At 43.9% G+C, this 16,029-nt stretch overlaps 1 protein-coding gene across 6 annotated transcripts in view; it reads right to left on the reverse strand.

Moving 5' to 3' along the window:
- Positions 1 to 10,419: 10,419 nt before the first annotated feature.
- LOC118712812 (glycine N-acyltransferase-like protein Keg1) overlaps positions 10,420 to 16,029 on the reverse strand; it is a 40,077-nt gene continuing 34,467 nt past the window's right edge. For all 6 annotated transcript variants that reach the window (XM_045577484.1, XM_036426983.2, XM_036426984.2 and 3 more), the window contains exons 5-6: positions 14,333 to 14,504; positions 10,420 to 11,128 (exon numbers count right to left, since the gene is read on the reverse strand). In XM_045577484.1, coding sequence (XP_045433440.1) covers positions 10,726 to 11,128; positions 14,333 to 14,504 — 575 coding nt within the window. In that variant the 3' untranslated portion in view covers positions 10,420 to 10,725. The remainder of the gene's footprint in view (positions 11,129 to 14,332; positions 14,505 to 16,029) is intronic.

Below are 16,029 nucleotides of genomic sequence, written 5' to 3' on the forward strand. Positions count from 1 at the left end.
GTTCCAGAGTACTGGGTGTGGCCAGGCAGGACAGTTTCTAAATGGGGGCTTAGCATATCCCACACACAGTTCAGGGCCCAAGAATTTTCCTCCTCTTTTTCCATCTGCTTGGAGCCCTCCAGACACCTTCTTCCCCGGAGATTAGCCACTGCTCAAAATGAGACTCTGGGTTAACTGCTTTATAATCTTACTAGAGGCACTGGTGGTGGGATCGGCCGGCTGTGGGTCGCTCATCCCAGTCGGTCTGCCGAGCAGCTGTGGACCCACCCTCTGAGCAGTTACTCCCTGGTTCGGCATCTTTCGTGGAGCCTGAACACTCGCCTCTCCAGGAGTCCTGGTTGGGGCTGGCCCAGGGACAAAAGCACTGAGAAGCTGTGGAATAGGCCTCAGTCCAGCAGAGGCCAGGAACCCGCCTCCCAGCCTGGGGGGGGGGGGGGGGGGGTGGTGGTGGTGGTGGTGGTGGTGGAGGATAGTGGTGTCAGCTCTGCAAGCCCAGCTGCTGAGCTGTTTGGCCTGCAGGCTTCCAGAGGAGGCAGCGGGGAGCTAGGAGGAGACAATCAAAGCCTACGTTTCTGCCTTTAGGCCCAGGGCTCCCAGCAACCTGGTCGCCAAGCTGCACTCCCATTTGCAGAGGCCCAGGATTAGAATGTGCCCAGCTTCACATCCCTCAGTTGTGCTGAGGCAGCGTAAGGAACACACAGGCAGGACAGCCTTGAGTCAGATGCCAAGGCCTAGGGTGACCTCAGATAAGTGTGACTTCCTACAAATCAGGAACCATTAGGACTTTTTCAGTTGTTAACTTAAAAAAATTACAACAAATGCTTGTTATGAACAAAGTGGAAAGGCTTCCCTCCCCCAGGTCTACTCCCCAGCGATAACCACTGTGTATATCCTTGCCCACCTGCTCCTGTGTGTGGACCTGGGCTCACAGTAGATATTGTTGTTTTGTGTGTTTTTTTTTTACAAAAATGGTAGCAGGCCATACACACTTTTATACCCATGGAGAAGCTGATTTCCAGAGGAAGTGATGTGCACAAGGTCACATGAAGGTAGATTGTAGCAGAACTGGATATGAGTCCCTGCCTCCCAGGCTCAGTCCGTACCCCACCTTGGGCTGTGCACATTCCAATCGAGCACCCTTAATGGACACACACACACACAGTTTCTCTGGCCCATAGGCAGGAAAATGACTCAAACATTTAATAGCCTGCAACTAGCAGGCCCAGCCAATCAGAACTGACAGTAGCTGCAAATGGCCTCCCTGAGGTTACCGGCTAAATATTGGCCCTGAATGTAGGGATCTAATTTCATACCCTACATGTCTCACAATGCATAATTGGGGAGGGAAAACACATACATGAATGAATGACTGAGGAGGCAAAGTGGCCTTAATGTCACACACATACACATTCTTTCGATGGAATCCCAATGTTACTAACTGCAGCATTATCTGACCACATAGTTTTATAACAAGGGCAAGGGACTAGTCATCAGACTGCCTGGAAAAAAAAATAATCTGCTGTGAAAAGGGAAGAGGCAATAATGAAAAAGGAAAGAAGCAGCGAGGAGGAGTTGAAGTTTGCACTTAGTAATTCTGTGACCTTGGATGAGAAACATCTGTGAATGTGAGGAGAGGGAGAGGAACAAAGAGAAATTTAACCAAGATCACATCTACTATATAAGGGGTCAGATGGGCTGAGAGGTCTGGGGGGCTTTTAGTCCAGTGAGCTGACAGTATAAGTCAGGGGTGGCCCAGGGTCCTAAAATATGGCCTTTCTCACTCTGAATGCAAGTACATAGATGAAGATTATTGGTTCAACCTCTAAATCAGTCCTCTTTCCTCTATGTGCATCCCCACTCCCACCCTGCTATGCACACATAGGAATCGCTAAGGAACCTTTAGGCTCAAGAAGCTTCCAGTTCCCCCTCCCCTCCTTCCAAAGGCACCTGGGAATGAATCCCTGCTTCCTGCGGCCTCCCTGCCTTTCCTGTGAATGTGTTTCCTCAAGGATTTCTCCATAGCTGAAACAGGTGTGGCTCAGTGGATAGAGCGCCGGCCTGCGGACTGAAAAGTCCCAGGTTCAATTCTGGGCAAGGGCATATTCCTTGGTTGCGGACACATCCCCAGTGGGGAGTGTGCAGGAGACAGCTGATCAATGTAACTCATCGATGTTTCTAGCTCTCTATATCTCTCCCTTCCTCTCTGTAAAAAAAAAAAAAAAAAAAAATCAATAAAGTATATTTAAAAATCTGCCTTACCTGGCCATGGAGACACGTGTTCTCTGCCACGTAGCTTGGAGAAGACCCAGGGTCATCAAAGAGATGAGGAAAATGGAGAACAGAAAGGCCTTGCCCCACATCATGGAATTAACCCATGCTCTCAAACTCACAGTTTTTACCACCATTCTATCTTGCTTGGATGATCGCTGGGTTCCCCACACAGGTGTCCACATCTCCCAAAGCACAGTTGGGACCCAGGAAGACATGAAGATGAAAAAAACTACAGTGGTTCACTGCTTTGTAGGGTATGAAAAAGAAATTCCTTCTCTCCTTCTGAGTTCTTAACTGAGACCCTCTGTAAAAAAAAACCCCCAAAAAACAAAAACAGGTTAACAAGAGAAAAACAAAAGCTAGAACAGCTATAAATGGGAGATACCCAGGGAAAAATGAATAACTGAGAGGTGGCTTTAAAATTTAGTCTTAAGTACCATGTTATTAGGGAAAGGAATGGGGAGTGTGTAGACATTGTCAAGGAGAATGAATGATTTTTAAGGAAGATGAATGGGCACTTAACAGGAGTGGGGAAACTTTTTTTCTGTCAAGGGCCATTTGGATATTTTTAACATTATTCTTGGGGCATACAGAATTATCAACTTAAAAATTAGCTTGCTAAATTTGGTCAAACATTTAATTAACTCACCCCTAATGCCTTGGCAAGGCCAAACCAATGATTTCTTGGGCCTTATATGGTCTTTGGGCCGGATGTTCCATAACCTTGTATTAGAAGAATAGATGGGATATGATTGTTTAATGACAGTTTAACTGGTGGTGGTGCCGAGTGCTAGTTTCTTCTCATGTGTTAAGAGTCAATCTACCCTGATTGATGAAACTTCCAGGGAGATGACTTGTGACAACAAAGTTCCTTTTGGAGGTTCTATCTTTAGACAGAGAAGACTTCTCCATACATTTTCTATTTTTCAAATGCCTTTAGCTCAAAATAAGCAATATACCAAGGCAGCATATTTTGGGGTGGTGTGTGGGCTCCTCTGTCCTTCAGCTTATAGGGTTGATTCTCCATAAAGCCTGTTAAGAATAGAGGTTCTTGGGTTTCATTGAATAAGAGTGGTTGAAGATGCATTCTGAGAATCTGTATTTTGACAAAGTTATGAGAGCAAATTACCTAGGCTCTACAGAGTTTACTAGACATTAACATGACACTGCTATTCCATTGTCGTCATCAGCAGAACCTTACTATTCTAGGAGATTCTTGCCTAGACAATGCCTTGATGATTCATCATAAATATTTTCCAAAATATCCATCAACTCTTCAGCAAAAGCATCAACAGACAGTTTGTGCCTTAAGGTGATGGAAACCTTTTGCCTACCTTGCTTTGCTGTTCACCTTAGACAGTTGCGTTGTCATCTTTACTTGGTCCTAATCAAGAGCCTGTCATCTCTCTAGTGAGGAACCTGCCTGAAACCAAGCATCCAGTTCTCAATAAGTTCTAACTTTAAATATTTTAACTACAAACAGATTATAGAGGGTAGTCATTTCCTAGGCCGATATTTCCCAAACAAAGATCAACTTTGATCTTCTTTACTGAGCCCATTTGCCCTTTTGCCTCTAAGATAACATATTTATCTATGAGATGTGTGGGTAACTTGTAACTTCTCTTTTTCTGGAGCCCCTGTGGCACAACCAAATGTGGTGGGTGCCAGGACAGATGCCTCAAATTTCTTTGTTATCATGTTAATTGTTCCTGCACTCACCTGAGTACACGTCCTTCGTCCATCGTTTTACTTTTTATCCAATCCCAGGAGTTTCCCACCGCTTTGCTTTCTCCTGCCTCCTTACTCCATCACCAATGAATTTCATGTAACCCACCTATGTCCCTCCTTTGATTGCAATGTATAAATACAGAAATGTAACCCGCCATTCTTCAGAGCATTATCTCAATCCATTGAGGTTCTGCTTCCTGGCATTTGTCGACAGTTTGTCTCAAATAAACTCACAAAAATTATTTACAGGTTTCAATGGTTTTTTCGTTAACACCATGGACCAGTCAAGCCACAGAATAGTGAGGGATAAGAAATTGTTTTAAGCCACTAAGTTTTGTGGTGGCTTGTTATATAGCAACAGACAACCAAATACTCACTTTCAAGGCTATCTCAAAAACTACCCCTGAAGAAGCTTCCTACATGACCCCACTCAACTCCCTCTTCCTCCCCACAGCTGAAGTAGAAATCACCCAGTTCTCTGCCTAAGTCAAACAGAAGGTGTTCAACTTCCGGAATGGCATCTTCCTCCTTTTTTTTTTTTTTTTTTTTTTTTTTTTTTTTTTTTTAATTCAACCTTTTCTAGAGCCAGCCAGCCTTTTTAGGTGAGACCAGAAATTTAGGAAAAAAATATTTTTTCACCAAGGGTTGGAAGAATTTGATAGAGTCCACCCATTCGCCCATAGATCAAGTGCATTGCCTATAAAGATAAAACCACTGTCCTGGGGGGAAATCACCATTTTAACCCCTTGAATTCATCAGGTTATGGTTTACCTGGTAGAAGCTGTGATATGGTGGAGGGGATATGGAGGTAGAACTATGGGGGCAGTGTAAGGGGGGAAAGTGAAGGAGGAAGAGGCTTTCCACCTCCATGGTTTATGGTGCAGACATTTAACTAAGTTCTTGCCCCAGACCTATACTTTCTGTTTTAAAAGCTGAGTGCCTATCAAGTAAAAGACCCCTAGTGGTGAGCAGATTTTATTCTGAACGCAGGGAACATTGTCATCCTCTCTACATTGTCATCACCTACCAGCAGAGGGCAGGGCAGACCGCAGTTGTTGCCTGCCCCGGCCACTTTAAACCAATTCCATGTGGCAGATGTGAAAAGTCAGAAGGTTTCCTTCTCCAGACTTTTATTTTTTTATTTTTTTTTAACATAAAACACTTCCTTTGATTATTTATTAAAATCCACAAGAAAAGTGAAAGGAATATTATTAAGTCTTTATAAGCAAGTCTGAACACAATTGACTGTTTTCTTAATTTCCTGCTCATATGCCCAGTTTAAGAGGCAATGGAGACAGCTAGCCCACTTATCCCAATGATCCAGGAACACCTGCAAGCTAAGGCAGTCATTTAGGGTGGGTGCTTCGGTTCCACACAGACACACCACCTCGCAGGCTGTTTTGTGAAACTGAATGACTCCCCTCCCCTCTGTGGTTAAAAAGACACATCTTTTTTTTTTTTTTTTTTTTTTTTTTTTTTTTTAACATATTTTATTGATTTTTTACAGAGGAAGAGAGAGGGATAGAGAGCTAGAAACATCGATGAGAGAGAATCATCGATCAGCTGCCTCTTGCACACCCCCTACTGGGGATGTGCCCACAACCAAGGTACATGCCCTTGACCGGAATCGAACCCGGGACCTTTCAGTCCGCAGTCCGACGCTCTATCCATTGAGCCAAACCTGTTTCAGCAAAAAAGACACATCTTTAATAATAAAAACATAATATGCTAATTAGACTGTATATCCTTCCAGACGAAGAAGTCGGAGCTGTGAGAAGAGCCCTGGTCCTGGGTGGCCAGAGGGAAGCTCTCAATGTATAGAAAGGCAGTCCAATTCCGCCTTAACCTTCACTTTCTTTCTTTTCTTTTCTTTTTTTAAATATATTTTATTGATTTTGTACAGAGAGGAAGGGAGAAAGATAGAGAGCTAGAAACATCGATGATAGAGAGTCATCGATTAGCTGCCTCTTGCACACCCCCTACTGGGGATATGCCCGCAACCAAGGTACATGCCCTTGACCGGAATCGAACCCGGGACCTTTCAGTCCCCAAGCCGACGCTCTATCCATTGAGCCAAACCGGTCCCGGCAACCTTCACTTTCTGTGTGTGGAGAGCCTCAAGGCCAAGCAGAGGTGAGAGCTTAGTCCTTCGCTGTCATTTTTTGGGCATGCACACAGCCCCAAGTATGTGCATATTCCTATATACATGCAGTCTTCTAGATTCCTAGATATGTTTATAAGACTCGGATCCTATAAAGAAAAGCCCTGAGAGTAGGGGTTTGTAGGGAACTGCTGGAGATCAAATAAAGAAGAACCCTCTGAGAATGCTGGTTTTGGGGGTTCTCCCCTCTCCAGTGGCTCTTATGCTCCTGGTTTTCACCAGGATTACAGGGCTGTTGGTTTACATGGCCCCTGAAAAGCTGGGGGAAAGAATGCTGAGGGCAAGTTACAGCACCATAAAGCTCACTGTTCTTACTAGGATTCAACCATTTTCTTGAATAAACTAGAGGCCTGATGCATGAAATTCATGCATGGGGTGGGGGTGGGGGGAAGGGGTTGCAGGTGTGTGTCCCTCACCCCAACCTCACCCTCTCCAATCTGGGACCCCTCAAGGGATGTCCGACTGCCCATTTAGAATGTCCTACTTGGATCGGGCTTAATCATAACACCCTCAAGTTAAATGGTGTGTGTGTGTGTGTGTGTGTGTGTGTGTGTGTGTGTGTGTGTGATATTTTCAAGTAGGATCAGGCTTAAACGGGTAGGCAGACATCCCTCTCACAATCCAGGACTGCTGTCTCCCAAATGCTTGCCTGCCTGCCTTCCTGATTGCCCCTAACCGCTTCTGCTTGCCAGCCTGATCACCCCCTAACCACTCTACTGCCAGCCTGTTTGCCCCTAACTGCTCTCCTCTACTGGCCCGGTCACCCCTAACTGCCCTCCCCTGTAGGCTTGAATGCCCCCATCTGCCATCCCTTGCAGGCCTGGTCCCTCCCAACTGCCCTCCCCTGCTGGCCATCTTGTGGTGGCCATCTTGTGTCCACATGGAAGCAGTCATCTTTGACTACATGGGGGCAGCCATCTTGTGTGTTGGAGTGATGGTCAATATGCATATTACTCTTCTATTACATAGGATAGAGGCCTGGTGCATTGGTGGGGCTGGCTGGTTTGCCCTGAAGGGTGTCCTGGATCAGGGTGGGGATTCTCTTGGGGCATGGGGCAGCCTGGGCGAGGGTCCTGTGGTGGTTTGTAGGCCAACCACAGCCCCTGGCAACCCAAGTGGAGGCCCTGGTATCTGGGATTTATTTATTTTCTACAACTTTTGCTTGTTCCATGGCAGCAGCCATTTTGTTGGGATTTATGTATCTTCTATAATTGGAACTTTGTAGCATTAAATGGAGGCCTGGGCCGGCCAGGATGTGCGGAAAGCTTGGCTTCCTCCATTGCCAGGGGAAACCCTAGCCTCTTCCTCTTTCCAGCTCCATGGCTGCAGCCATTTCTGTTTGGATTTATGTATCTTCTATCATTGAAACTTTGTAGCCTTGAGTGGAGGCCTAGGCTGGCAAGGGCAGGTGGAAAGCTTGGCTTCCTCTATTGCTGGGGAAACCTAAGCCTCCCTCCTGCTCTCTGTGGCCATAGCCATCTTAGTTGGGCTTATTTGCATATTTGTTTCTGATTGGCTTGTGAGCATAGCTTGTGGGCATGGCTTATGGGTGTAGCAGAGTGAGTGATGGTTAATTTGAATATTACTCTTTTTTTAAATATATATTTTATTGATTTTGTACAGAGAGGAAGGGAGAGAGATAGTCAGAAACATCGATGAGAGAGAGTCATCGATCAGCTGCCTCTTGCACACCCCCTACTGGGGATGTGCCCAAAACCAAGGTACATGCCCTTGACCAGAATCAAACCTGGGACCCTTCAGTCCCCTGGGACCCTTCAGTCCCCAAGCCGACGCTCTATCCATTGAGCCAAACCGGCCTTGGCTGAATATTACTCTTTATTAAATAAGTTCTCCTTGGGTTGTTGCATGCCTTTGGTTAATTTTTAGAGTTCTGAAGATAGACTGATGAATCTCAGAGGGAAGTGGGGAGGTAGAAGGGAAAGAGATTAACCACAGATCTTACCTATGGACACAGGCAGTTAGGGTCCTAAAGGCCTGGGGTGAGTTGGGAACTGTGTGGAGGGGGGCAATGGGAGAAAAAGAGGGGCCATCTGTAATACTCTCAACAATAAAGATTTTTTTAAGTTTCTTTTGACAATTTCCCTGTGTTCTTGCTTTTATGAAGGAAAGGATTTTTATAGGCCTTTACTTTGCCACTCCCACTGATGGCACCTCAAGTCACATCTGCCATCCCTGGAAAAGGACATGGCCTCTGGAGGAATTTTTTAAATCACTTCTTTGCACTCTATCTCATCCCTAGTCCTTCTTTTCTGGGTCTTTTTCTTTTTAGAAGACTCTTTGATCTCCCCTTTAGCAGATTATAATACAGAATGAATAAAAATTAATGAATTTATTTAATTATACCATTAAGAAAGGAAATGGCCTCATCAGTGTCCTTCTCAACTGCTTCACCCCAGTTCCAGGTCACCAGGGCTCCTTACTTCACAGTATCGGCTCTCAGACATCCAAGAGCAAGACAACCCTTCCTTTAAGGCCAATTACCTTCCAATGCCAGCAGCTTTGCAAAAACTATTTTAAGGAAAGGAGACTAGATGGTATTAAGTCCCTCAGAAAGGTGTGGGTAAAATGCTGGAGGAGTTCTTAGGAGAGAGAAATCATTTTCAAATTGGACATTTTAAAAAAGGCTCTACGATAGGAGAAGCTTTGGAGGTTGGCTTTGAATAATGTGTTCTTTTAAAGATATGTCAGTTAATCATGGAGGGACGTGGAGAGTATCATGATAAGTGAAATAAGTCAGTCAGAGAAAGAGAAGTATTACATGAACTCCCTCATATGTGGAATCTAATTAACAAAAATAAACTGATGAACAGAGAGAATCCAGAGACATGGGAGCATGCAACAAAATGCAGAATCTCAGAGGGAAGGCAGGGAGGGTAGGTGGGTGGAGGTAATCAACCAAAGACCTTGTATGTATACTGGTATATGTATAACCCATGGACACGAAAAAAGGACAATTAGGTGGTAAATAATTGGACGAGGGGCAGGGGCAACTGGAGCGGGTTAATGGGGGGAAAAGGAGGACATATGTAATACTTTCAACAATAAAGATAAAAAATAAAAAAATAAAGATATGGCAGTTAAAAGAGAATGGATAAAGAGATGGGAGTAGGTGGGAAGGGTGAGAAATTGAAGAGGAGACGTGACTCAATTTGACCTACCAGGATAATGTCATTTTCAGACCTGTTGAGATCCCCTAGTTACCATAAAGTTGCAGGAAGGGGTCAGGAGTTTTTGATTAGCATTTACTTCAAAGAATAAGATTATGAATGCTTACAGGTCCTAGCACACCCTGACAGAAAGCAAATCATTTGCTAGTGAACACATCTGTAAGAAGGCAGGACAGTGGTCTAGGTGTTTAAGTAATTTACCTGAGTCATGGCTACTTCATAGTAAAACTAAGACTCTTAAAATCCCATCTTCTTTCTGACACATTGCTTAGAATATGATTCCCCTCTTTTTCTAACAGGAGCCTTCTGCCACCTCCTGAAGTCAATTCAAATTTGTAGCTACTTTCACTTTTTTCTTTATAGCACTGCAAATTTCTAAGACTATATTGTTGTAATTGTACTTGTGATCTCCATTTCTTTCCTTAGGTGATTGGTTTATTAGATCCAAACAGTTAAGAATCATCTGTTTTGTTCACCATTGTATGTTAATCAGCACAGGGCCTATTCATGGTATGTGTAAATTCCAACATACGGTATTCTCACCAGGCACTCATATTCTCTCTCTCTCTCTCTCTCTCTCTCTCTCTCTCTCTCTCTCTCTCTCTCTCTCTCTCTCAATTGAAGTAACATTGTATGAGTGTCAGGTGTACAACATTAAAATTCAACATTTGTATACACTACAGCATGCTCACTGTGAAAGATTTATTTTCCTCTGTCACCGTACAATTGACCCCATTTACTGTTTTGCCCCCCGTTTCCAACAGATAAACACCAATTTGCAGTTTGTGTCTACAAGTTTTGTTCCACATATGAATGAGATTATATAGCATTTGTCTTTCTCCATCTGACTTACTCATTTGCATAACACCCTCAAGTTTTATGGTAGTGTGTGTATGTGTGTCATGTTTCACGTGATTATAATATGACTTGAGATGTGACTTGGGGAAGATGACCTGCTGAGAAGACAGACCACTCTCCTGCCAACATTAAAAAAAGAAAGAAAGAAAGAAAGAAAGAAAGAAAGAAAGAAAGAAAGAAAGAAAGAAAGAAAGCAAGCCAGAGGGAAAAAAATATAGAACCCACCAGATAGTATCACCTCCTGGCAAATTGGCAAGGGTCAATCAATGAGCAAGAGTTCCAGGAAGGATAACATAACAAAATGTGTGCAACTGATATTAAGTGTGAGGAAGATCCTGGAAATGTGGAAGCTATGCTGGCTGGGTAACTTCCTAAAAGAAAGCTAAGGGGAGCCTAGGAAGGTAGAATATAAAGGTTGAGGCTGTCCTTAGAGACCACTTCATTATGACAATGTATTATTTCTGTCCATTCATCACAGGTTCCTCCTGCTACAAGACCAGCTCACCTAACACTGTCTTGTCACAGAGGCACACATTGCCACTGGTTCCAGTCACAGGGCATACGGAAACTCTGGATTTTGAAGCACATTCTTTGCATGATGTGGTTGGCTTTATCCACATGGGAATACAAGGGGAAGCCAAGTTTCCCCAGAGCCTGGATCTGGGCACAGATGACATGATAAATGAGATGGTGTCCTCGGTACTCAGGCACAGTGCCTGCCATCCGCAGCTCTCCTGTCTGATCCATCATGGTCCAGGACACAGGGGTCCCCTCGGGTCCCAGCAGACAGAAGGAGGGAAAGGTCTGGATACAGTGCTCAATGAATCTCTGGCTCCTCTCATTGCCGCCAAAATGCCAGAATTTATTCACCAGGGCAGCATGTGTGACATCCAGGGATGAGAATTTAAACATCTCTTGGTTGCTATTGGGAGCAAGGAAAAAGAACAGCTCAAATATCATACACATTGTGAAATATTGCATTTGTTTCCACACAGACAGTGTCATGAGGCAATTAGGCATACATTTAAGGGTTTGTGCTGTGCCTAGGTTTATCAACTGACTACTTGTGTGATTTGGGGCTGATTACTTAATCCCTCATTTCCTTTATTTTGTCATCTAATAACTAGGGATGATAACGACACCACCCTCCCAGAATCATTATAAGGCTTACATGAGCCCATGGATATCAAAGCTCAGAACCAGTACCTGGCAGATAGTAAGCACCTCACCGAAATTAGCTGCAATTGTTTTATTTGGCCCTGGCCATCACCCTCCAAGCTATATAGGGTAAGTGTTCTTATTCTCATTTTGCCTAGAAGTCAAATATTTCCAAGAAATTAAACAAGTTCCCTGATGCACATGTTAATGAGCTGTAGGTAAAACAAGAGCTGAGAATCATGGACTCTTAGGATGTTGGTGGCAAAGGGCCCTTGGCCACTGTGAGGAAGCTCAAGTCCAGAGAGGGGCAGTGATGTGGAGTGCAGGCAGCCCCTGAGGTACAGAACACTGAAGTCTGAAGGCTTCTGCTATGGTATAAAGGGCTTCAGCAAGTGTCTTGGAAGGAACCCACAAAAAAACTAGAAGATGGAGACTCAAGGCCCAGTTATGCCTTGACCTTCCATGTGACCTGAACATGTAAGTTTTTTTTTTCATCTGAGCCTGGTTTCTGACAGGAGACAGATAATATCTCCTACCTTGTCTATCTCATGGAATGGACAAGAAAATCAAATGAGTTGATAGATTTGGGGGTATCTTTCAGGTGGAATTTTTGATGCCATGTGAATAAAGCTTTTCCAAGCATATTAACACAGAGAGGACCAAGGGTTTGAGTGTCTGTCTCTAGGTCAAATCTCTGCCATCACTTTTGAATTCTCTTCAGTGTTTGGTAAAGCACTAATGGGACAAAATACATAATTGGTTGAAATTCTCTTTATTGGAAATCTTTTGTTCTGTGAAACAAATTCGATAAACACATATTTGTTAAGCGCTTACTACAAACCAGCCACTGTGATAGCTATTAAGACTATCATTAAACAAGACAGAGAAGGTGTCTGCAGTTAAAATATTGTTGGTTCAGAGTTTAAACATCAAATAAGTATTTAAGTTAACTAAGTTAGCTAATCCTATCTAATAAAAGAGCAATATGCAAATTGACCATACCACTACTACACTAGCAAGCCATGTGCATCAGCCAGTCAGGAGCAAATATGCAAATTAACCCAACCAAGATGTCTATAGCTACGGAGAGAGCAGGAGGCTTGGGTTTCCCCAGCAATGGAGGAAGCCAAGCTTTCCACTTGCCCTGGCAGGCCTAGGCCTCTGCTCAAGGCTACAAAGTTTCAAAGATAGAAGATAAGTTAATCCTAACAAAAATGGCTGTGACCACGGAGCTAGCAGGAGTCTTGACTTTGCTCAAGGCTGCAAAGTTTCAATTATAGAAGATAAATAAATCCCAGATTCCAGGGCTTTCACTTGAGTCACCAGGGGGTGTGGCCAGCCTGCAAACCACCACAGGCCCCTCGCCCAGGTCACCCCACACCTCAAGGGAACCCCCAACCTGATCCAGGACATCCTTCAGGGCAAACAAGCCAGCTCCCACCCATGCACCAGGCCACTATCCTATCTAATTCTTTCTAATAAAAGGATAATATGCAAATTGACTATCACTCTAACACACAAGATGGCTGCCCCCATGTGGTCAAAGATCCTGCCCCCATGTGGACACAAGATGGCCACCACAAGATGGCCAGCAGGAGAGGGCAGTTGGGAGGCACCAGGTCTACAAGGGAGGGCAGTTGGGGGTGATCAAGCCAGCAGGGGAGGGAAGTTGGGGGGGACTGAGCCTGCAGAGAAGGGCAGTTGGGGGGACCCAGGCCTGTAGGCGAGAGCAGTTGGGGGTGACCAGGCCTGCAGGGGAAGGCAGTTAGGGGTGACCAGACCAGCAGGGGAGGGCAGTTAAGGAAAACAGGCTGGCAGGGGAGCAGTTAGGTATCAATTAGGCTGGCAGCAGAGTGGTTAGGGGGTGATCAGGCTGGTAGGCAGAAGCGGTTAGAGGCAATCAGAAAGGCAGGCAGGTGAGCAGTTGGGAGCCAGCAGTCCTGAATTGTGAGAGGGATCCCAGATTGGAGAGGGTACAGGCTGGGCTAAGGGACACACACACCCATGCCCAAATTTCATGCTCTGGGCCTCTAGTTACAAATAATCATCAATGCCATGAAAAACATAAAACTGAGTCATGTGTGGAAAATAACTGGGAAGTGACTTCAGATGGATGGTGTAGTCAGGACTCTATGCCATTTGAGAAGTCCTGAATAACAAAAGAAGTCATGACAGTAAAGAATGGGTAGAATGGGGGGAAAGACCCTTTAGGGCCTAACATTTAGGCAGAAAGAAGAGCTGATCGAAAGGGTCTGATTTTTCAATGATCAACAGTGGGAGAAAGACAATGTTGCTGGGCAAGTAAGCAAGGGAGATGAGGTCTAAAAGGTAAATGAATGCTGGCTCTCATAGGGCCATGAAGGAGTTCAGAATTATTTCCAGCGGAGACAGGAATACTAAATCTTTTAAGAGGAGAGGGACATGTTCTACTTTTTGTTTTTTAAAAGATTAGTTTGCAGAAAATGGGTTATAAGGAGTGTAAGCAAAAACTGGAAGAGAAATTGGGAGGTAAAGTATGCTGAATGATGTGTTCACTCAAATATATTCCCACCTGGAACCTGAAAACATGACCTTATTTCAAAAAGGGTATTTACAGATGTAACAGATCAAAGCTCTCAAGATGAAATCATCCTGGACCTTAAATCCAAAGACAATCCTTATACCAGACAGAATAAAAGACACACACACAGAAGAGGGAGCCATATAAGCACAACATCAGAGACTTGAGTGATGTAGCCACAAGCCAAAGAATGCTTAGAGCCACCAGAAGCTGGAAGAGGCAAGGAAGAACTCTCTCTTCTAGAGGCTTTGAAGAGAACAAAGGCTTGCCGACACCTTGACTTCAGAGAATAAATTACTGTGGTTCCAAGCCACCTCAGTTTGAGGCCATTTTTCACAAAAATTGGAGAATGAATGCAAGGGCTCCTGAGAGATATGAGCAGTGCAGAGTGGCTGCTGTCAGACTTACATGGAATCATGTGTGCTCTCACTTGGCAGTAACTTCTTTGCATCCAGCAGGGAAGGAGCCAATTTCTTTGCTGTCAGAAGGTTCATATAGAGGAAGCATTGTGTTCGCTTGACCTGACTGAGTTTTACAGCTACAAGATTTTCTATCACCTCATTAAAGTTGGACTGTGAACCTAGATGAAGAAAATAGAATAGGATGAGGTATCACTCTTTCTTTCTATGTTGCCTAGGGACTGTAAAGTTTGTGGTTTAGAGTCCTTGAAACCCATATTCAATCCTGACATGGCCTCTATAAGATTGAGGCTAAATCACTCCCACATTTTTTAAATTAAAAATTGGGACAACACAGTACAATCACGACTATCAAAGGTGATGAGGTACATGATAACCAAAATGTATCAAACAAGCCTATGTGCTACATGCAGTAGGTTGTTGCTGCAATGGTCTTGAGAGGGTTGCATTTTCCTCACTACCCTGATTTTTCCTCCTGATCTGACTCTGGGCTTAACCATGAAACTTGTTTTAGCCAGTGCAATTATAGTAAATGTAATTTAACAAGAAGCTTGGAAAGGGAAGGTACACTGAGTCTCGCCCTCTTTTTTTTATTTTATTTTCTTATTCTTGCCTTCTCTCTCTGCTTTTGAAAACCCTGTGACTTCTATACATTGCCCAATCCATTTCTGCCAGCACAAGAAAAGCCAACAACAACCAGCCCTGGGTCTGTGGCTAACTAGTCCCACCAGCTCATAGACAACCTCCTATGGATAGCAGCCACATGGATAAATCTGGGGTGGGGGGGGGAAATAGCTGAAGAATCACCCAGATGAGTCCCATCTAAATTGCTCACTGGCGTGGTTCAGTGGTTGAACCTATGAACAAGGAGGTCACAGTTCTATTCTCTGTCAGGGTACAAGCTCAGGTTGCGGGCTCCATCCCTAGTGGAGGTGTGCAAGAGTCAGACAATCAATGATTCTCTCTCATCATTGATGTCTCTGCCTCTCTGAAATCAACAAAAATATATTTTAAAATATAAATTGCTACCCCACCAAATTGTGAGCTAATAAATTATTCCTATTATAAGCCACTGTGTCGTGATGGTTTGAAAACCAAATGATAAAACTAGACATAGAGGGTGCCAAGCACTTCTCATTCAAGATCTCATTTAATTGTTCAAAGGCTCTATGTTTTAAATACTACTATAATCCTCATTTTTAGCCAGGAGGAAACTGATCCACAGACAAATTGTTACTTACCCTAGATTACATAACTAATAATAGGCTTAACAGCATCTCAATCTTAGGTAGTATGAGTTCAGAAACCACTAGATTTCTACTTTATAAATATAATAGAATGATAAAACAAATGAGACAGAGGGGAAGTTCTGTTCCTATACTCATCTTCTTTAATAGATCCTGGAAAATAAATCATAAGTCCTTAGTTAGTAAGGAATTATATTGCTTATTATTATTTCTTTGCAAACCCCATGCATTGCCATTTTCAAGTTCTAATTCACTGTGAAGGTGGTGGCAGGAGAGAGGGATTGAGGAAGGGAGAGAGAGAGAGAGAGAGAGAGAGAGAGAGAGAGAGAGAGAGAGAGAGAGAGAGAGAGAGAGAGAGAGAGAGAGAGAGAGAGGATAGCAGACCAAGTGGTCTGGGGCTTGAAGTAAAGATATATGGGATGTAGGGGTGTTATTGGAA

Source organism: Pipistrellus kuhlii, unplaced genomic scaffold (genome assembly GCF_014108245.1).
Source record: "Pipistrellus kuhlii isolate mPipKuh1 unplaced genomic scaffold, mPipKuh1.p scaffold_m20_p_9, whole genome shotgun sequence".
Taxonomy (NCBI): domain Eukaryota; kingdom Metazoa; phylum Chordata; class Mammalia; order Chiroptera; family Vespertilionidae; genus Pipistrellus; species Pipistrellus kuhlii.